Source organism: Pelodiscus sinensis, chromosome 1 (genome assembly GCF_049634645.1).
Source record: "Pelodiscus sinensis isolate JC-2024 chromosome 1, ASM4963464v1, whole genome shotgun sequence".
In the NCBI taxonomy this organism is placed as follows: Eukaryota; Metazoa; Chordata; order Testudines; family Trionychidae; genus Pelodiscus; species Pelodiscus sinensis.
The window spans coordinates 285,503,493-285,526,848 of record NC_134711.1 but is presented as its reverse complement, the minus strand read 5'-3'; the positions used below and the strand labels follow the sequence as shown (position 1 = coordinate 285,526,848).

At 38.4% G+C, this 23,356-nt stretch overlaps 1 protein-coding gene across 21 annotated transcripts in view; it reads left to right on the top strand.

Moving 5' to 3' along the window:
• Positions 1-23,356, top strand: part of ENOX1 (ecto-NOX disulfide-thiol exchanger 1) — a 562,199-nt gene that overhangs the window by 459,980 nt on the left and 78,863 nt on the right. For all 21 annotated transcript variants that reach the window (XM_075918965.1, XM_075918981.1, XM_075918972.1 and 18 more), the window contains 2 exons: positions 5,153-5,259; positions 10,317-10,434. In XM_075918965.1, the coding sequence (XP_075775080.1) occupies positions 5,153-5,259; positions 10,317-10,434 (225 nt within the window). The remainder of the gene's footprint in view (positions 1-5,152; positions 5,260-10,316; positions 10,435-23,356) is intronic.

Sequence of the window (23,356 nt, the reverse complement as noted above, 5' to 3'; positions counted from 1 at the left end):
TCATTATTTCCTTTTATTGTAAAATACTATGAGACATTCAGTATATTTTTATTGCATAAAATGAATAAGATCTTCATTTATGCAGAATAATCAATGAAATATCAAGCAAAGCACAATTTGAGTTGCTTGTTCTTATCGCTGGAATGTCAAGATTCAGTTTCAGCCTTAACATGGGTAGGTAGTTGAAAGAATGTATTTAATATATATCGTGGAAAACAAATATTCTCCCATAGCCTCTCTTATCTACAGAGCTGTATACTCTGTTTCCCCATCTTTTCTGCATTCAGTATACTTCCTTGCTATGTTTTGGCATATTTTCTACTGTAAATATTCCACTTCTCCCTAAAATCATTTCTCTTTGTTCCTGTCCCCTTAGATTTACAGTTTATATATATATATATATATATATATATATATATATATAGAATATCATAATTTTGCCCACTTTGTTTTATGGCATCAAATATTGAACAATAATGATTTAAGAATCTATTTAATATGCCTAATATAACTTTCCACCTATGATAAAGTCTCTTATAGTAATGCAGCTGTTGTGAAGCATTAGCTGACACCTACATATCAAATCTAGTTTTTGGTGTTTATAACTCAGCAGAAAAACAATTGCATACTAATCCTTTGTGTGAAGCATACCACATAAAGTATCACAAACCCTTAGGCTGTGTCTACACTGGGCCACTTATTCCGGAAAAGCAGCTGCTTTTCCGGAATAAGCTGCGAGCTGTCTACACTCGCCCCTTGAATTTCCGGAAAAGCGGTGACGATTTACTGAAAGAAATCAGCTGCTTTTCCGGAAAAACTATGCTGCTCCCACTCGGGCAAAAGTCCTTTTTCTGGAAAACTGTTCCGGAAAAGGGCCAGTGTAGACAGCACAGTAGTCTTTTCCGCAAAAAAGCCCTGATCACGAAAATGACGATCGGGGCTCTTTTCCGGAAAAGCGCGTCTACATTGGCCACGGACGCTTTTCCAGAAAAAGGGCTTTTCTGGAAAAGCATCCTGTCAATGTAGATGCTCTTTTTCCGGAAATACTTATAACGGAAAACTGTTCCGTTTTAAGCATTTCTGGAAAAAGGTGCCAGTGTAGACACAGCCTTAGAGTGAGTTTTTAGGAAAATGGGAAAGAAACCTGAATTATACTGAAGGAAAAAAAGAAATGTTATTTGCATCCTTCCAGAACAATGATATTCCTAAAATCAAATTTGGCCAATTGCCTATATTCTTCATGAACAAGAAGCAATTTTGCATATGGCCAATGAAAAATGTATTATATCATTTTATACAGATGTTTGTTGGTGAATATTTAATTATACCTAATAAGACAGAGCACTTAGGCTCTACCATGCTGTTCACACACAGAACTGAAGAAGCTTTACAAACTTGGATGCAAATTATTAACCCCGTTTTACAGATAGGGACAGTGGCAGAGTGACATAACTAAATAAGGACTACTGGTCAGTGCAGTTCTCCAAGGATCTTCAGGGGTCAAACGAAGGTCAAGGGCCTTAGATGGATTTGGTCAAACTTCATCCCTGAACGAAGTTTGAGTAAATTGGGAATGAGAATTCTGGAGCAGATCCTTAGGGGGTGCAAATTGTCACAACTCCATTGGCCTGGTTGTTTACAATGGAACCATGACAATTTGCACCCATGGTGATTCTGCGCCCCAGACTATTCTCTGTATGGTGGAGAATACAATTAGGCTCAGAGGGCCAGACTATTCTCTGTATGGTGGAGAATACAGTTAGGCTCAGAGGGCCAGATTTTTAAAGGTATTTAGGTGCCAGGGGAGCTTAACATGTAGTCACTTCTGAAATTCCCACCAGGCACCTATCTGCATCTTTAGGCACCTCACTACCTTAAATATGATTCTCTGAACCTGAATATCTCCTCTATGGGTTATCATAAGCCAAAGCTGAGAAACTCAAAGGGGTACAGCATCACCTGGAGCAAATTGTCATAGCTCATTTGAACTCAGTGGAGTGCCTCTGAATTTCCAGAGACTTGACAGAGGCAAATAAAGTCAGTATAATTTTTGCCAGAGTTAAGACTGCATGATTGGGTTCTACGTTTTTTTTATTCAATTATTTTTAAAAATGAAAATATGTATGATTAGAACTATTAGGAAATTCAAAAGTCATCCTCATACATCTATGGATGAAAAGCACTATGAATGCTAAGAATTATTAATTATTATGTTAATTATAATAGGCACTTAGCATTCTCTCCTAGTTTTTCCCTTTATGTATATGCAGAGCTGTAGCTTGGATAATATTTTGGATAACTACTTGACTTTTTAGCTTACTGCACACTTAACATTTTAGTTTTTGATCTATTTTGTGAACACCTGAGAACCTGGATCATTGAAGAAGGCCTCCCATACACACTTCATTTTGCCTATAGAAGAAAGACAAGAAACCTCTCTGACCTCTTCCTGCCTTGAGTTTTCATTGAAGAGAGCCTCTGAAATGATCAGATAAAGATTTCCGATAGATGATAGCACTCGTAGAAAGAACTTTTTAATTAAATGCTTAAAAGTTCAAAGGTTTCTACAAAATTCAGATGATCCTATTAATACCTTTTAGTGAAAAATGGCAAACCAGCACTTCCACATATCTTTGTGAATCTTTTCTACTTGAATTTCCATTTGCTAATTAAACACAGATTGTTAATTAAGCAGGATATTCTGTGCACTGAGGTCACTATCACAGCATAATCATTAAATTCTAGCCTTATTTATGTACATATAATCATGGGTACTATAATTTTTCTAATCATTTTAATAAATCCCATTCTTATATAACTCCACCTTTGAAGCAAAGCAGGTGTTAATATGCTGAAATTATTGTGACTCCAATCAAAGCTTGAACTATAATGCCATTCCAGAACTCCATAAACAGCCTATGTAGTTCAAGCAGAGTTTAAAATTTCATTGAACATATTTATTGCTGTGCTTTTAGCAGTTAATTGCCCAGCCTTGATGGTTTCAAGGAAAAGCTTCCCTATGTGACTCAACCTAGTGCTGTCTTCCTGAATCTGGAAATAGCTTGGAATAATAGTACAAAGAGAAGCAAGCTGTTTGTTTATGTGATTGACTCCAGAGTCTAAGAAGGAGAGTTTGAATACCAATAGTGCTAAATGTTGCACTGCTGAAAAAACTTCAAAAACAATAATGGTCTTCTGGCACCTTGGAGACTAACAAAAATATTTAAATAGTATCACGAGCTTTCAGGGGCACAACCTGTTTCTTCTCAAGAAGTGGATTGTGCCCATGAAAACTCATAATACCATCTATATTTTTGTTAGTCTCTAAGGTGCTACAGGATCACTGTTGATATTTTTAGTTACGGACTAACATGGCTACCCCTCTGAGACTTTGTTTCATTACTGCTTGTTTCAGCAGAATTATCCATGGCCTTATTTACTGATTTGACATCATAGTAGTAAAAGGTGGAAAAAACCTGTTAAATTATCTAACCAATTCTAGAGAAGCCAGGATTGCTCCCTACTCTGTATTTTCTAAGGATGAGGAGATATCTCCACTAGAAAGTTAATTCAACCTGCTTCATTGCTCAAGAATGAGAAAAATTCATACCCCTGAAGAGGCATCATTAACCTAACTTAAGCCCCTGTGTAGACAGCACCATGTCGATGGAAGAATTCTTCCATCCACCTAGTTACAGCCTCTTGGAGAGGTGGATTTCCTACAACAACAGACAAATCTCTTCCATCTGTGTAGTAAGTGTTCACACAACAGTGGTGCAGGAACATCACCACAGCACTGCCACTGTAATGTTCCAAGTGTAGACATAGCCTTAAAGTTCTACAATTTGAAATGAATCACCAGGGAAAAGGAAATAGCAACTAGGCGTGTGGGTTGGGTAAGATGTAGAGCTATCAGCTCAGGCAGTGCAAGAAGTGAAACATGAGCAGAGTTCCACTGTCCTTTCCTACTAGGTCTGAAAGACAATGTGGTAGCTTTACAAAACAGATAACACTAGTTTAGCCAATGATTCCAGAGAGCTAAATTGTAGAGAACTTCACACAAAAATGGTGCTTATTCAGATTAAACTGATAGACCAGCATAACAGCTCGGCTGGCAGCACAGTCCTTTTGCCTGTGGAAAATTTGGAATTGTGACCAATCTTAGGGTACTTGCACCTAAGAGTGTTGAGATCTGGGAGCATCCAACCATTGTTGATTCAGTATAAGTCGGTTAATGTTGCATTAGGTGGTGGCTGCATGGGTGTGTCTACACAGCACAGTTATTTTGGAATAACAGCTGTTATTTCAAAATAACTATGCGAGTGTCTACACAGCAATGCCACTATTTCAAAATTATTTTGAAAAAACAGACATCTTATTGCAGCTTCTGTAAACCTCATTCTACAAAGAATAATATCTATTCTGAAATAGCTATTTTGAAATAAGGCATATATAGATGCTCCACTTCTATTATTTCAAAATAGCCCCTCATCAGGGCCATTCTCAGTTATTCCTTCTGGGGCTCTAAATCAAGATAGCACATCTACATAGGGAAGCCTTCCTCGGACTAATTTTGAGGCTTCCCTGCAGTGTAGATGTGCTATTTCAAAATAAGTTATTTCAGAATAACTATTCCAGAATAGCTTGTTCCTAAATAACTGTGCAGTGTAGATATAGCTTAAGAGAAAGAAAAGAGGAATGGCATGAATATGAGAAAATAGGTGTCTAAGAATGAAAGAAGCTAACTCAGTCAGTGTTAATACAGGACCTCTTGGGATGATGTCATTAGAGAGGGGCTCGCCACACACCTTTCCTCTAACATGCTTCTGCTCTACACAAAAAACATCCCTCCACATAGATGTACATTTTTACACACAGACATTATAATTAATAATATAGAATAGGTAAGTGCATGAAAATTCTTCAGTATATATTTACAACTTGTGTAGACTAAAGTTATGGAGACAGACTTGAAGGGAGACATCTCCAACATTGATAAAATGTAAGTACAAAAGACACATGATTGGATGGATATTGATGATGTGATTTGAGTAATGACATCATCCATAGACTCCTAGTGTCTTTGCTTTGCTTCTCTATCGTGATCACAACATAAATTGCTTGTCTTGTTTGACTTCCTTGTTCACCAAAGTTGAGCAGATTGTGGCCGTTTTCAACGCTTCTACCAGACAAAAAGCTTGGGACCATTTCTCGAAAGCTCAGCGAAAGAACATAGACATTTGGCGAAAGCATTCTGAGGTTGGTGATTTTATTATTACTTTTTATCCATCATCTCACAGCTGGATTGATACAGAACAAGTGTGACTTTAGCTGGACATACAGCTATCAGCAATATTTATGGCTGTAGTTTTAGCAATTAGTCAACTAGTCATTATACTCTCACATTTACAGTGCATATTGCTCCCATTACTAAAAATGTTGCTAAATAACAGTAAGTTGGAGAGCAGTGTGCTTTACGTTTTCTTTTACAAGAAATGGGAAATCACTGGCGGAATATGTTTGCTACTTTGAAATAAGGAAATGAAATGGTGAATTCAGCTTTTCTTAATAATCAGGAAAGCCTATTCAGTCCAGAGATGGAAGGTTTTCTTTTCCATCTATTTTTATGTCCATCTTTAACAACCATTTGCTTGTCTAAGTCCATGGCTGGCAAACACAGCAGTACAAGTGTAATAATAGTACACATTAAGGCAGCTATCCAAGTCCATGCATGTGTGACTGTCATAAGCATGAGCAAAGGAAATGAGAAAAGAGATTTGAGATTCCACTTTTCTTTACACTTGTGGCAGCGAAGAAAGTAACAGCCCTGTGTTGTGTTATTGGTCATCCAGCTTTCGATTTTAATTCAGTATATACGCTATGAACCCGTATTTTAAAAGTAAGTACCACTGTCTTTGTTGTCTTTCTTTTTTATATGAAGGTAATTTTATAAGTAAGTTTCTAATCTCCACGTGGTACAGTATGTTAATTGTTAACATTACACTCCTCTAAATGATTTTCCCTGTCTCAAAACAAAAACTTAAGAAGGTAAGATGCACTTATTTAATTATTTTGTAGTACACTTGTAAAATAAGTGTGGCACACTTAGTTTGAAAAACACTTAAGTGCTGCAATATAAATCATTTTGGTAACATTTTAAGTGCCCATTAACTAATGCTAAATTACAGTTGAATACCAATGGCACTAGATGTAACATCCGCATGAATACCAAATGAATTTTTATGATCAGTGCTATTATGGCGAATACCAAATGACTTCACAATAATGGGACACTTAAAATAAAATGTTAGAATAATTTATTGTTAAGAGCTGTATTTTGCATTTTGTTCATAAATAGTTTAAATGAGTGGCAAATAAAGTCATTGTATAACTGAAAGTTGAGGAGGTGGGCATTGTCTTTCTTGTCTTTTAGGGAGATGGGAAAAGTGGTTTTCTGTTAGTTTATTTCAACTATGTTAAAGTAATAAGAAAATAAGAATGACCATACTGGACCAAACCACTATAGCCCAATATCCTATCTTCTGACTCTGACCCAACACCAGATGCTTCAGAGGAAAGGAACAGAGAAGGCAATCATCCAATTAACCATCTTCTGTCATCCACTCCTAGCTTCTGGAAGTCAGAAGCAAGGGACACCCGGAGTATAGAGTTACATCATTGACCATCCTGACTAATGCCCATTGATGGACCTATCTTCCATGAATTTATCTAATTCTGTTTTGAACTCCATTATGGTTTTGATCTTCACAACATACCCTAGAAATTAGTTCCATAGGTTGATTGTGCGTTGTGAGAAGTGCTTTTTTATTGGTTTAAACCTGCTACCTGTTAATTTCATTTGGTGATTATTGGATCTCATGTTATGTAAAGGAGTGATTAACACTTCCTTATTCACTTTCTTCACACCACTCATGATTTTGTAGACCTCTATCATAGCCCCAGTTAGTCATCTCTTTTCCAAGCTGAAAAGTCCCAGTCTTTTTAATCTCTCCTCATATTGAAGCTGTTTCATACCTTTAATTAGTTTACTACTCTACTGTGTACCATTTCAAATTCTAATATATCTCCTTTTAAGATGGGGTGAGCAGTATTCAAGATGCAGGATGTACCATGGATTAATATAGTGGCATTATGACATTTTCTGTCTTATTCTCTATCCCTTTTCTAATGGTTCCTAATATTCTGTTAGTGTTTTTGACTGCCACTGCACAATGAACAAAGGTCTTCAGAGAACTATCCACAATGAGTCCAAGATCTCTATCTTGAGTGACATCAGCTAATTTAGATCACACCATCTTGTATGTATAGTTGGAATTATGTTTTTCAATGTTCATTACTTTGTATTTATCAACATTGAATTGTATCTGCCATATTTGTTGCCCAATCACCCAATTTTCAAGATCCCTTTGTCGCTCTGCTCTGCTCTTTGTAACTCATTCTGCTTTGGACTTAATTGGAGTAATTTTGTATTGTTTGTTAATGTTGCCACTTCACTGTTTACCCCTATTTCCAGATTACTTATGAATATGTTGAACAGCTCTCGTCCCAGTACAGACCTCTGGCAACAACACTATTTATCTGTCTCCATTTTGAAAATTAACCACTTATTTCTACCCTTTGTTTCCTGTCTTTTAACTGATCTATAAAAGGACCTTCCCTCTTATCCCATGACAGCTTACCTTGCTTAAGAGCTTTTGGTGAGGGACCTTGTCAAAGCCCTTCTGCAGTCCAAATATCCACTGGATCATCCTTGCCCATATGTTTGTTGACCCCCCTCAAAGAATTCTAATAGATTGGTGAGGCATGACTTCCCTTACCAAAGTTGTGTTGCCTCCTTCCCAAAAGATCAGGTTCGTCTATATGCCCGATAATTCTGTTCTTTCCAGTAGTCCCAACTAGTTTTCCTGGTCCTGAAATTAGGCTTACTGGTCTGTAATTGCCACTGGGTAGCCTCTAAAGCCCTTAAAAAAATTGGTATCACATTAGCTATCCTCCTGTCATCTGGCACGGAAGCAGATTTAAATGATCCCTTCTTATGCTAACTTTTCATGACAGGATGCATCATATCATTAATTTGCTGTCTTGTAAATTTCTTTTCAAGTTCAATGCCGAAAAGTACAACTTTCCATAAATGCTAATTCACAAAACATCTTTGCTTATGTAAAAATTGTTGCTCTTTATTTCCTTTCTGAAGAAAGGAAACAATAAAAAATAACTTAAGAAGTTATGAAACATCTGATTGAACCAATGTACATTAAAAGTTTTGTTATCCAGCATGTTGGGTGGAATGAGGGAGCCGGTAAGCCAAATATACTCGGTCATTACGAGCAAGGGAGTTTTGAAGCAGAAAGGGGCTTGGGACAGGGGGTTGAGGTGCAGGAGAGATTTCGGGGTGCTGGATCCAGGTCATGCTCACTTCAGGTGGCTCCCTTTAAGTGGCAACATATCCCTGCTTCTCCTAGGCAGAGGCATGGTTAGGCGGCTCTGAGCTCTGCCTGCAGGGACCACCCCCACAGCTCCCTTTGGGTGGGAACTGAGCTGCACTGGGGGTGGGCCAAAGTCAGCACAAGGAGCCCCTGTAGCCATTCCTCTGCTGATGAGCAGCAGAGACATGTCACCACTTTAATTGAGCCCCATAGAGCCAGGTAGGGAGCCTGATGGCCCTGCACCAACCAGGCTATGAACTGGACTTTCAAGGAAGATCTGAAATGCCAGTTTACAGAGCTTCCTGGTTGGTAAAGTGCCAGATAACACAGCTTTTACTGTATATGAACAACTCACATTTCTCAGTTGTAAAATACTACATACATGTCCACAAGTAGCTCCATTGATTCGAATCATATTATTTGATTATTCCCTTCTTTGCTAATGTGCTTACATTTCCCTTGTCACTTCCCCTTTACCCCTCCCCTCACTCTCTGTGTTTTTCTGGCAACACAAATTTTAAAAGGACCTTTTTGAGGTTCCCAGAGAAGATTATTGTTTGGCTGCTAAAGACAGTTTTGAAACAGATGCTCCTGGGACATTTGCAAGCTAAAATACATTAGTCATTTGGTTTCTCAGAAGAGACAGTATATTCTCCATTAAAGAGGGTTTGTGTCTCTTTTCGATATAGAATTACAAAGTGGTTTATGAATTTCTGTTTTAAATTCAATTAATGTATTCAATACCAGTTTTCAATTTACCATTTTAGTAATTTCTCTGAATTTCAAATAATCCCCATGTAAAACTCCCATTAATTAGCCTCTCTGCCTTTGCAGTGATTAACAGATACATATACCTTTATCACAGTGTATGACATTTACTGATGAATTCAGGGTGTAGCCCCAAAGAAACACTCTCCTTTTTTTCCTCTATCCCACTATGAGGGTTTGTTGTTAATTGCATGGGTAGATAGTTGGAAGCTTCAGCACTATTTATTCCTTTCACGTGATGTTTCCTTGTTTCAGTGATTTCAGACCATCTCTTTGGGAATTGGGCTCTTTGTCGATAGAAAAATTAGCTGTCTGCAGACTGAAAAGCACTACACTAATCACTGTGCAACATCCCTGTGTTACATCTGACAGTATTATTAGGACAAAATAGAATTATCTCAGTCTTCTCTGTGCTGCTACCATTTCAAAGCCAGCCATTGCACCAGTATTATCCTGTTTTATTTTTTGAGAACAAAGACTCTCTGGACTTTTATAGAACCCACATTCTTGTTGATCATATACTTAGTTTCATACATACTGTCTCCCTGTCTGTCTGCCCTGGTTGGGGTTTTTCTGAAAATGGGCTGTTAGTACTGTCATTCGTTTCTTTTCAAGATTCAGATGTTGCCAAAAAGATAAATCTATGCTGAGAATTTAAAGTTTGTGAAAATTGGGTTTAGCATGTGCACGTGTAGAAGCCTAGAGCTTATGAGAGTTAGAGCTTTTGATTTTTTAGCCAGCTTGATACAGCACCTTTATACATTCATTTTACATGCAGTGTTAAGTGTTGCCATTATTGAAATATACCCGTCTGGTAGGATCAGAAGTAATCTAATAAGGGGAACTCATGTTCTCTATTGTTGTTTTCCCCCCACTGGTATAATTGAGGTATTCAGTTATTTTAAATATTTTAATACAATAATTCCATGCCCTTCGATTTGATCTCTCCTTCTAACTCTGACTCATTTGCTGATTCTGTACTAATATTCATGGATTATTTCTATGTATTTTTTTAAAATCAGAATATGCATAAAATAGTTTAGAAATAGGGAAATCAGTTCATGCAAGTCAATACTAATTAAAGGTCATTTTGGGTTTTAGGAGCTCCGGAATGCACACAGTGAACAGCTCATGGGGATCCGTCGTGAAGAGGAAATGGAAATGTCTGATGATGACAGTGGTGACAATCCCAGTAAAAAGCTGAGAGTAGATGAATCAGGTACAGTTGAAGCATTTCACACTATTCTGTAAGATGTCAAACTGTTTGTTTCAAAATGTAGGCAGGTGATCAGTTAACTCCAGTGATAGAAAATAGTTACATAACATAGACTATCTTCTTTTAATGTCATTATCCCTACATTTTGTCTTTCTATGAATCTCACTTGTATTCCAAGAAGCATACTCAGCATAATGCTCCAGTTCTTTCCATAGTTGCTTTTATTCTGGGACTTTCAGCCTGGTTTTTCTCGTCTTTCAAAGCTGCATTTCATTCCAGGATAGTAATTATGCCATATTTAAATAAAAGCAGCCAAAACGTGTTTAATTCAATATTTTGTGAACCTCACCTTTTCTCTCTAGCAAATACATTTAAATGTGTGAGCTTGTTAATTAATATTTTTACTATATATCTGAGTTAACTCTTAAAGACACACATTTCACAGTGAGGCACTGGATATGCATTAAGTGAAACTCTTCCCCTACCTGGAAAGAAAAAATAAGTCCTGTTTGCATGATATATTTGCAAAATCCCTTTTCAGCTTTCTGCAAATAGTCAGCTATCCAGTATAAACAATTCAGAAGGTGGATATTGGACTGACACAGTGTAACTGGTATGCACTACTGAAGGGAACACCTTGGTTTTCATCCTTCCCTTGGTTTCTCTGACTTCACAGTATCATAGAAGATTAAGGATGGAATAGCCCTCAGGAGGTCATCTAGTGCAACCCCCTGCTCAAACAGGACCAGCCCCAATTAACCCCATGTCAGCAATGGGTTAGAGAGTTGTGAGGGTCTGACAAGGGTTGAGCCATGTGTAAAGAAAAGCCTTACAGAAGGCCTAGAAAAGAAGTTTAACTGATCACTGTCAGACACAGATGAGGAATATAGGCAAAGATGTGGCAGGTTATATGCACAAACTCAAAACTTTAGCAGTGACATACCGTATATTCCGGTGTACAAGACGACCTCTGAAGTTAAAAAACATCCCCCAAAAATCGGGGGTCGTCTTGTACGCCGGATGCCCCGCCGCCGGAGCCCCTCTGCGGCTTTGAAAGCCTCGGGGGAAGCCGGAGGCGGGGCATCCCATGCGCGCCTGGGATGCCCCGCCTCCGGCTTCCCCCGAGGCTTTCAAAGCCGCGGAGGGGCTCCGGCGGGGGGGGGGGGGGGGGAGCCCAGGCGCTCCTGGCGCTCCTGGCGGCTTTGCTCCCGGTGCCTCTGGTCTGCTGGGGACCATCTCCAGCAGACCAGGGACACCGGGAGCAAAGGAGGCGGAGGGGCGCTGGGGTATAAGATGAAACCCTATCTTTTAATTAAAAAGATAGGGGGTCGTCTTATACGCCCAGTCGCCCTATACGCCGGAAAATACGGTACATTTCACCTAAACACCTTCACACAAGTTCCAGATTCTATTACCTGACTTCTTTTCTTCCATCACTGCTGGGTTCCTATGTCCATGCATGTGTATATCTATGTATGCTTATGTATATGCAAGAGAAAAGTGTTTACTCCACAGGAACCAGTGCCTGTGTGAGGTTAAAGATCTCCAGAAATAAAGACTGAAAAAATATGTGGAAAGAAACTTTTTCTATGAACAGAAAAAGGGCCCTTCTCCTACCTACAGGAAAAATGTTTTCAGAAATATAGGTGGATATAATAAACCCTCCTAGGGACAGCTTTAATTTCTGCTTAAGATAATTGTATGGGATTGAATTTTCCAGTATTCATTAGTTGAGTGATTGGAGCTGACACGGTGGATCTGTGGGCATAGTATTCCTGGCAATCACAGATTCTTATGAACACGTAATCATTTGCCTTGGCTATGTCCAGTTTTATGGAGATAAATAATTAAAATTAACAGTAACAATAAAAGGTGAGCAATGCCAACACACTGGAACTCAAGAAAAATAATTGTTATAATTAGTCGTACTTAATATTTCATTGTGTTTTCATAAATACATACTTAGGTTGAGGTGCAGTTCAGCTACTGTGCATCATATTAGCCCGTAAGAAAAAATGTTTTTTTTTCCCCTGCAGTGAAAAGAAGATAGTTTTCAGTAACTTTGTTTTCTCTGTTTATTTGGTTTTGTCAAAAATCTAAGATGTCTGTGGTTTTTTTCCCTTCACCAGCTATTTTAGTTCATTTGAATTGGTCCCTTAGTATTATTTTGCATTCATAATATCAACAGTTTTGCTAATACATCACATACAAAGTATTATAAATCAAATACAGTCATCATCCAAAGCCATCACAGTGTAGCTCTTTTGGCATCAGTAGAGTTACACCAGGCTTGATTTTTGTCCCAGCATGTAGTTGATCCAGCCTGTTCCCTTTGGAGAATTACACAACAACAAAACTAGGTTTTACCATTTTATTTTTCCAACATTAGACTTTCAAATTAATGTTTTGATTCTCCTCTCACTTACGCTGGTGTCAAACAAATGACGTTACTTTTATGTAAAACTTGTCTAAGAGAAGAATCAGATCCTGCTTGTTGACTTTTCACCTTTTTTCTATTTATCAGAATACTCACTCTCTTTTGTGATTCCTTCTTTGCTTTAGATGTGTTAGGCATCTGTTTGTTTGTTTGTTGCTTGAGTATGTCGCTAACTATATGAGTATGTTGTTTACTGACCCAACTTTTTTTTTGTAATCTATTTACATGGTCTAATCTACAGAAAGAATATTTTTTCTAAAGAACATCTTTATATCACAAAGGGCACTTTTGTTCAGCATGCTAACATTGATATGTTCCTCACTGTTAAATCCTTGTCTATCTCCAGAATTGTAATAGTATATAATTTTCACAAAAGGTAGAAGAGTATAAAAATGACCAAAAGATAAAAGATACAATCTCTGTTCAATTTAAGAGCACCATGTTCAATAAGAAACTTTAAGAAAACTAATTACAGATGAAAAGTTCTGGCCAGCCCTTATATCAAAAGCATATACATCATCCAGAGAGTCCAGGTTCTGGAATTTGTTCCTTAAATGTTATTACTGCTACAGTTAACATTACAATTTCAGCAGTCCTCTGAAACCATTTCATCTACTTAATCAAAAACTATCATTCTTAATGTCCCTTTAGATACTATTGTGATGAGTGCCACATGCATCCCGAACATCAAGATTAGAATGGAAAAGCTATATTGGTGGGACTTGTAATCTCCATACTTAAGTCTATCGAGATGAAAACGGATGAATTCCAGTCCCATCATATCCATTCACTATTTAACAGATATTGAGACTAGGGAGGTGCATGTGCCGGCTTAGTCTGATGAAGTTTAACTTTCAAAGTGACACAGTGCTAATGTCAGGCTCTTGCACACGGTGGACTTGTGAACTATGGAGCAGATGGTGAACTGTCTTAGAGTGAGGTGTTTGCTTTGGGAACCATGGTCAGGTCTTGAAGCCAGGCACAGATTTGTTGCAGATTACGAATTGCATTAATCACTTTGTGTTTTGGTGGATTCAGACTTGTTTAAGGATATATAGTGCATCTTAATAGTGCCTCATTACAAAGTACATTGTTTCATTTTAGACTCAAATTGACTTCTTTTACCCACAAGCATATTGATTTTCTCACTGTTTATTGCCCTAATTCATTGGTGTCAGCAATTCTGATTCTTAAAACCATGACTACACTGTCTATCAGAAGCAAAGCCCAGCTCATAAGTCAGGAACTCACAACTCCCATCAATTTGCTCATTCCTCTGAATTATGCAGCAATGCAGAGACACAGCATTTATAGCAGTGGTGGACAGCAGCATCACACTTTCCTGGTCTTGAGGCGATAAGACCTTTCTCACATGAGCATGTGGGTGGACAGATTACATCCCTACACCTTCAGGGATAGAACTGTCATCAACTAGCAGAGAGACGTTTTTAAACACCCAGAAATATATTAAACTAGCACAGATGGCTTTGTCTCATTCCTGACCAGTTTTCCCCACTCTTTGGGGCTGCCTGCTGGCTTTAGCCCCCACTGCAGAGTTAAGAGTCTTGGTCACGTTGTGCTACTGTATTTCCCATCCCTCTCAGATTGGACCCATTTCCTGGGACTCAGGAACTCCAAGCAAACATCACCCAGTGAATCTGACCCACAGTTTGCAGCTGTTTCTTTAGAGCCCTCTTTTCCACAAGTCAGGCTTCAGATTTAAACAATGACTTATTTTCATTGTGGATTTTGAAGCTTGAAGGGAAAATAGAAGTTTTCTGAGGTAAAACAGAGATTGATAAAAATTGGTAACTGTCTTCATTAGTACAGTTGAAAGTCAAAGCCAAGGGGCAGTGATTGAAGCATTGGTTCAGAAAAACAGCACCCTACACAGGAGACTGGAAAATAGAGGAAATTTTTTTAACAATTCAAATTTATAGATGGTTGGTCTCCTGCCTGCTGACATTGGGAACAGGGGCTCTAAAGTAAATGTTGCAGGAGTAATTTTAAGAATTATTGAAGTATGGCTGCATCTTGCGGAGATAACAAAAAAAATTCTGTATCCTTAGGAGATATCAGTAATTTCCCTTGAAGGGAAAAAGGTACTACCCTGTTCCTAAGACATCTGTTCCTGATAATGAGCTATTCTAGCAAATGCTACTCCAATGAGAGAGAGAGTTTTGCAGGTAGCCATAAAAGCAAAAACATAGTTAACTACAGAATCCCACTGGATGGATGGTCCTGTGGTTAAGGCATTTGACCTAGATTCAGTAAAGCTGGGTGAAATTCCAGCTCTGCCACAAAGTTCCTGTGTGACCTTGGACAAATCACCTATCTCTCTGTCTCAATGTCCGATCTATAAAATGGGGAATAATAGTGCTTCTACCATACCATTGTCTGTGTTGCCATTTAGATTTTAAGACCATGCTGGGCAGCCTGCAGCAGTCCCATGTGACCCATCAGGGTCCTATATGTGACCCAGAAGACGTTTTGTTTACTGTTACCCATGCACAGGGTTGCCAGATTGCACTGGTTTCAGTCTATGTCATTTTTTTCCTACTGGTATTACTAAAACAATAATTGAAATATAAAGGACTAAATTATAGGCACACCAGGGTAATTTCCAAGTTCTTCAATGGGGGGGAGGGGCAAGAAGGCAAATATGCATCCCTGAATGCTCTTACAGTAAGGCAAAGGTACTTTATTATTGCAGCGGAACCATCCCACAAAGAAGTACATAGTCTAATCAAAACAACTTTCTCTTGAGGGGAAAATATCTGGACACAACGGCCACTAAAGTCTTATCAGTTTGTGTGCTCCATGGGATCATCAGAGAGGATCAGGATCGTAAGAAAGCAGCACAAGATAGTCACTCCCTCCAGTTGGTAACAGTCTGCTCTTGTATTTTTCCCAGCATGCCATTTGGGAGCTGACCTCACGCAGGCCCAAAGTCGGTCTTTCAAACAGGATTTTGTACACTGAAATGTACTGCATTTCCCCACAGCATTTACAAAAACAAGCCCCAACACATGGAGGTTTCTAAGCACGTGTTCTAACTTCAAGCATGCGAGCAGTCCCATCAACTTCAACAGCACTATTCCATTCTTAGAGTTAGGCTCCTGCCTACGTGCCTTACTGAATCAAGACCGGAGGACGCTGCTTGTTTTGGGGGATAAAACAATAAATGTCCTGGTCCATGTATCAGGTGTGTTCCTCTACAATACTGACAAATACTTAGCCCAGGAATGGAGCCACATTTTACTATAGGACAACACTTCAGTGAAGGTGTTAATAGCCACATGTTTGTTTTTAAAAGGAAATATAACTTTTAAAGCTGTTTATCTAATAAGGATTTGGAGAAAATAACCAGTTAACTGAAATTTGCAGTACAAAATCTGTGGTGCTTTGATGCCTTCCTGCTGCCAGAAATGCTATTATCTAGATTACATTTTATTATGTTTTCTGGGTATTTCATACTGATAAGGTTTTATTCAGGATCATTATATATGAGAACAGATTTAATCCTTTTTTTTGTTTAGGAAGCTTTAAGGACACTGAGGGATTATTTATGTATTAAGATGCAAAGTTGCTATGGAAAATACTATAGCAACCTAACATCTTCACAAAGCCAACCAGCCACTTGTGATAGCAATCTACATTTACATTTATTTTAGTGTCATTTTGTCAACAACCTTAATGTCTAATTTTGACAGCATGTTAAAATAAGTTTTGGGATTATACTTGAGCAAAATTAAGAGCACACTGGAATGTTAAAAAAAGACTTAGTATAATTTCATGATCTTATATTAGAAAATTTCACTTTTAGCAAAATTGCATTAAATACTAGAAAATTGCATTAAATACTAGAGATGTTTGTGAGCCTCCCAAATAAACTAAAATCATGTATGTCTTTATCTTCATTCTCTTTTAAGGTTTTCTATTAAAATATTTGTAAAGTTATACTTGGTGCAAGTTAAAAGTAGCAAGAAAACATTTTTACAAGGGCGAATGTCAAATTAAAATGTTTTTATTTGCTTTATAACTTCATGAAAATATTTTCTAAAAAGAAATGGTTTTGTTCTCAGAATTTATTTCAAATCCTATACTTTTTTACTGCAACTTTCACAGTTCAGGAGACAAACCATAATTTTTCATTGGGTTTCATGTAGCAGGGCAACACATCTGAATACATAGAGTTATAGTCTGGTACTGAAATGCCCTAGTTAAACAGCGGGAGTTCACCTTCTGAAAACACAGAATAGAAGTAGATCTAGCCTTTTTGGAGGTGGAAAGAGACAGAATGAGCCATGTCCTGCTGTCATTGAAGTTAATAACAAAACTCCCATTGTCTTCAATAGAAGCAGAAGCAGGCTGTGTGTATTGATTTTTTTCCATACCCTCCATTAAGAATCTTGAAGTGCAACCAGAACATTATTAAAGTGGGATGTTGGCAATAAAAGACAGTATTGAAACACATGCTGTTTTCAGCTTCCTCCTGACCTGATGTAGCCTTTATTAGCATCATTTTCCCAATTACTCTCCACTCTCTGTAGAAAGTGATCTTTGTTAGAACACTTTGTCCGATATAAAGCTTTTGTGCTTTGGCTCCTAACTGCATTTACCCTTTACTAGAATAAGACCCATTTCTAACACTGAAAATGTTATGCTTTGGCATGAATTGCATATGGTGCAAACCACAGGCATCTTTGGCACCTTCAGGAGTAGCTCCATTTGACTTTCAATTTTTTAGTTAAAGTGGTACTATTTTGTTAACGAACCTTTTAATTTTTTTATTTAAACTAAGCTCTAGGATTCTGTGTTTCTTCTTTATTATTCTGCACTACACATACTGTGGAGCTTGGGAATCCTTTCTAACTCAACATCTCCACATGTCACGGATCCTTACAAATACTTCTGAAGGTGGAGATTTGGAAACCAGATGACTGAAGTTTAAATCTGCAATATATACAGATCTTACCGATGAAACACCTAATCATCTCTAGGATAGCATGAAAAAAAAATGGAATTGTTTTCAGCATCAGTGCAAGGATTTACAACTCATAGCTACCAACTGGGGTGGGAGGCAATGTTGGATCATGAAACATGCAAGGCTGACTCAGATCTCCAAAGTGTTTAAAAGTTTATTCCCTCAAAAACTGCAGATTCCACCTCCCTGTAAATTCATCTGGCTAGCAGTCTGGAAAGCACTAGCATTCTAAGAGCTAAGAACCATGGCTAGCATCAGAACTGGACGGCATTCCAAAAGCTACTAAGACTTAATGTTTTTGCCATTGGTTTTGATGAATGAACTTCAGATATTTTGGATTCTGAGATGTTTCAAGATTCCCTTTTCGTTACTATTGAAGATTGTCCAAAGGAAAATCCATGCCTACTAAAGTCTCACATATATTTCAAATAATTTCTGGGACCTTCAGATATTTTGGATTCTGAGATGTTTCAGGATTCCCTCTTCGTTACTATTGAAGATTGTCCAAAGGAAAATCCATGCCTACTAAAGTCTCACATATATTTCAAATAATTTCTGGGACCAATACCTTAAAGTCTTTGATTTTTAAAGCCAAATAGTAAAGTGGGTAAATTGCTGCTACAAGGTGAGTGACTTTTAATAAAATTACAATTATATAGTGAAGAGGAGGAGGGAAAAGGCTGTGTCAAAAATCATATCACGGCTTCAAGAACTGGACTGTTTTACTCTTCTTCCCCACTATTTTATACATATGGTTCAAAGTATTTTTCATCTTGTGTCTCAGGAGGCTAAGATTTTCTTCTTTGTTAAAAGAAAGGCATTGTTGGAAGGTTTGATAATATGTTTTCTGGAGGTACAGATTAGGGCTTTGAACTACTGTAAAATTTATCCTTTTTCATGGAAGAATAGCTGATTATTTTTTAATTTATTTATTTAGTGTTCCGTAAATTAGGTGTATTGCAATTTTAGGGTCACAATATTTTCTAACATTTTTTTACATTGGCTTGTATACCTCTCACTGATTCTTGCATTTTAGAATTGCTAGGCATCCATCTTAAACAATGTCATAGGAAGATGTCCATTTATGCTCATCTTGGCCAGTTTCTACTTCTGCTCAGAAGTTTCTGAACTGGTCTTTGTCTGTGTTCCATATATGGCTGCTTTGGTATCTTGGATTTTTCTGAGCTCCAGAGAGGTGAACTTCTATATAGATGAGGGGGAGTATGGTAAATGATGTTAAATGCTCCCATTTTGTTATGTTATCCGCCAGTCATTGTTCTCATCACATCACAAGATACGCTGTGTTAATGCTTGAGTGTACTAGCTCCTGAGAGCTGCTGAATAAAGCACGGAGAACCAAAATGCTAGCACTCAGCTTTTGTTCGAAATGTGCAAGATGTGCAGCAGAGGTGGCAAATCTCTGCCCCCAGCCTGAACTGAGAGTGAGGAAGAAGGAAATTGAGCATGGTCAGATGGAGGTGGGATCTAATAAGGGTGAATGCATGTAAGTATAATCCAAAAATACAAGTTAAGTGCATGATGAAGACTGTTAGGATTTTCTGTCATTACAACTGCCTGTCAGGAATGGTTCACTCGGATGTACTGGATAGTGCATTTAAGGAAAATAACTAGGAACAGGAAAGTGAGGAGACAGGCAGCTTACTGAAGAATTTCAGAACATTCCTCTGAAATGGCCTGTCTTGTAGCCAGCTGCTCCTCATTAGTGATTATAACTAGTACAGTAGTTTTGCGGTTTCGTCAGCTTGCAACATCCATTCTCTCTCAGTTCATCTTGTTGGATCAGTCAGAACTAAGCACCATGCACAACAGGACTACTAATGGCTAACTAGCTGCTCTCTCACAATTTTCATGACTACAGGATTGAGTTCTTAGGTGGGACTGTTCAATATTTTGTACTGTCACCTTTGTGTGGGGAAGATAGCATCAGGCTCCATGGACTAGAATTTCTTGGATCTCTGAATTGTTATATGGAATTCAGCACAATATTTTTTTCTCTTTTTGGATCTAGTGAATTTTGAAGGGCCCAATTTTCATATCTGAATGCATGTAATTAAGCATCAACATCTGGATGTGCATGTTGCTCTTTTTTAAGCAAATAAGTTAATAAAACTAAACATTGGAGTTTTAAAATATAATATGGGTGAAAAGTAGAAGACATTTGACACATCCATGCGGTACAGATCAGGGGTTCTCAAAGTTTTTCTTTCTGAGCCTGCAACCCCCCCCCCCCTCCACATACACATCCCACCAGTGCCACAACAACTGTTTTTCTCATATAGTAGCCAGGGCTGGCATTAAGGGTTAGCTAATAGGGCAGTTGCCCAGAATCACACACCACAGTAGATTGTGAGAAGCTAATTTTCTTAGGCTTTGGCTTCCGCCTTGGGTGTTAAATTTCAATCCTATATGATGATCTTCTGCTTCGCAGACTTCCCTGAACATTTCTCTTGGCCCCCTAGGGGGCCGTGGACCCTAGTTGCTAAACACTGATATAGACTGTGGCTCCTGAACATTCTATGGTTTCAGTGTATGGAACGGAGTACCAGTGAGAGTAAGTGAAATGAGAATATTGTAATGAGCATATGCAGAAAGGCTGAGAAGATCTGGGTTTCCAGCAGCAGACACGCAGAAAAGCTTAAGTCTTGGCTTCTCACTCTTTGAAAGGCTCAACTAAAGTCTCCATTCCTTTCAAGGATCTTCAGTCTGTCTGGGGCTCCGTTCCATCTACAAGTTTATAATCTCTTTTTATATCTCAGTAGTTGGCAAAGTATGACTTGAAGGGGAGGATTGTCTTTCTTTGCAGGCCCTCAAAGAGCAGAAAATGTGAATGGGACTGAGTGCCCGCGGAGACCTTTGCATGCAAGATTTCCCTTGGATAGTTTCCTCCAAATGACTTTTCCAACTTACCAACAAAGGCTCTAGAACTACTTTGTGCATATGATAATACTGAATAGTTCAAGAAACTAAAAGGTGCATTTGAACAAGCATTCAAAATATTTCAAAGGAACCAGAGATTCAGGATTTTTGTAACTCATCTGAACCCAAACTTGCAGGGACAAATTCCAATTTCATTAAGTAACTGAAACTCCACTCCACTCAAATTCAAGGTCATAATGTGTGGTGAATACACATAAATGCCTGCTATTTGAGACATGCCAGAATTTTTCAAGAAGTCTGTTTGTGCTAGCCTTAGTGAGCAATAGACATGTATATCCATGAATAGACTTTTTTACTATGAATCAAAACACCAAAATAATGTACCAGACCTATACCAAACGTGCATTCCCTAATGTGTACGGGTAGCAGAGAGATAAGGATGGATATCATGACATTGGTTTCAGAGAAGCAATGACAGTCTTCCCATGTCCATAGCCTCTGATTGCCAGAATTGAGGAATGGGGGACAAGGGATGGATCACTTGATGGTTACCTGTTCTTCCCATTGAAGCACCTGGTACTGGCCACTGTCAGAAGACAGACTACATGGCTAAATTAACCTTTGGTCTAACCCTGTGTGGACATTTTTATGGTCTTATAGTCCCATATCTACTCATTCCCTGCAGCTCCCAAACCCAATGGACTAGAAATTGCCCCCAATTCCTGTCCAAGGAATAGGATCTGAGCCTTTGTATTTTGTAAAACAAAGTGTACATAACTTTCTTTAACTCTGATTAAAACTAGGAGCAGTATTTAGGCTCCTGAGATGTTTCCAATGGCAGCCCTTTCTACTACAGCATGTTTGAATGTACCAGAGTATATTATTGGTATGTCTTAACAATTGTTGCCCCTCTATATATATTTTGAGATGGATCAAGAGATGTACAGGGCTCACTGGTGGTCAGGAAATTTGTTTTACATCTGTTTCAAGAAACAGCACCTCCAGTGACAAAGTAGCAACATATAGGCCCATTGGTTCAGTACTACCCTGGAAAGAGTGGTCTATTGAGTCACCAGTAACAGATTCTGGTAACACAAGCTTCTCTTACAGCGAATCACTTCTTTCCTTCTCAGACAAAAGTGCTTCCTATTCATTTTCAGTAAGATAGGAATACAGCAATTTTTTGAAAAACATTGAATAGAGGAGAAGTCTGGCATTTTTAATTCCAGCAAGGTCACCTCCTAAACTTGTCTAAATAGCTCTATTTCTCAATTAGAAAAGAGGCAGAACCATTTCATGGTATTTAGTGTTTGATTAATAGCACTTAACTGGTGCTTTAAGCACTTGCAGAGGTTTTTCAAGCAGCTCTTTGTAAGAATAAAACATTACCATCTGAAATTTTAACCTTATCAGAAACTGAAAACAAATCATTTGGGGAGGGGCACTTTTTTTTTTGAGAAATGATTTAAGTTACAGAGTATAAGGACTGCAAATAAATGTGGCTAGAAGTTGAGGCCCCAGATTTGACTTACTTTTAAATTGCTATCACCCAATGGTCCTCCAAATTCTGAAGGAATTTAAAAATTGAGTGTAATATTGCTGCAAACAAACAAAACAGTCATTACTGATGGGCTATGGGGGGAGTGGGAAGATCGTCAATGAAAGGGTACAGTTGAGGGGAGGAAAGGGAAACATCTGGAAATACTGGGGAGTTGTAATTCACAAATGAACAATGGGATAGGACCAGTGGATCTGAAGGGGCATTAGGGTGGAGAATAAAAGGAGTGGCAGAAAGCAAAGGCTAAATGAAGAGACAGTGTGGGAGGAAGATGGAGAAAGTGAATAGGGAGACCAGGTGTGATGGGGTGGACTAGACCCTGAGACCCCATGCTCGAGACCTTGTGTTCCTGCCACACACCACCCTAGAAGAGGCAGCAGAAAGGTCCTCCAAGCAGGCTAAAGTGGCTGCAGGGAAAGCAGCCAATCAGGGGCCAGGTAGGCTATATAAAAGGAATTATAGAATAGAGCAGCAAGTTAGTTGTTGTCCAGCATGGAAAGAAGGAAGAAGAGAGGGAGGAAGGGAGGGATGTTATGCTTAAACGAAGCACACGATCTTTTATGGGGGAAAAGACAGTATGCCGCATTTATTGAGAATACAACAGTTGCATATGTTTTTCAATTACTCACACACAGACATATCCATACACAATCTTGCCAGACGATGTCATATTTACCAGTCCAGAATCTGTATCAATCTAGTGGCCAGCTTGATTGAACACAGTGGGGAGCAGGGTCTTTGTCGGTCGATCGATCCGATGCTCCTCTGGATTTGGCGTTGGCAAGACGAACCCAAAGTTCCATAGCAAAGCACCTTGCTTTTAATTTTTTAATTTTTTTTCTCTTGTTGAAATCCATGGATTCCGCTCTGTTAGCTTGTGACCGGAATGTTATCTTGTTGATGTCAATCGTTCCCAAACATCTCTCCAAGAATCATCCTGTAATCAAATATCCTTTCGGGGTGCTTGGTCCACTTTAAGGTTATCAGTCTTGCAAATCTGATCCATTCTTTGACTGTGGATACGCAATGACGGTTTCTCTGCTCT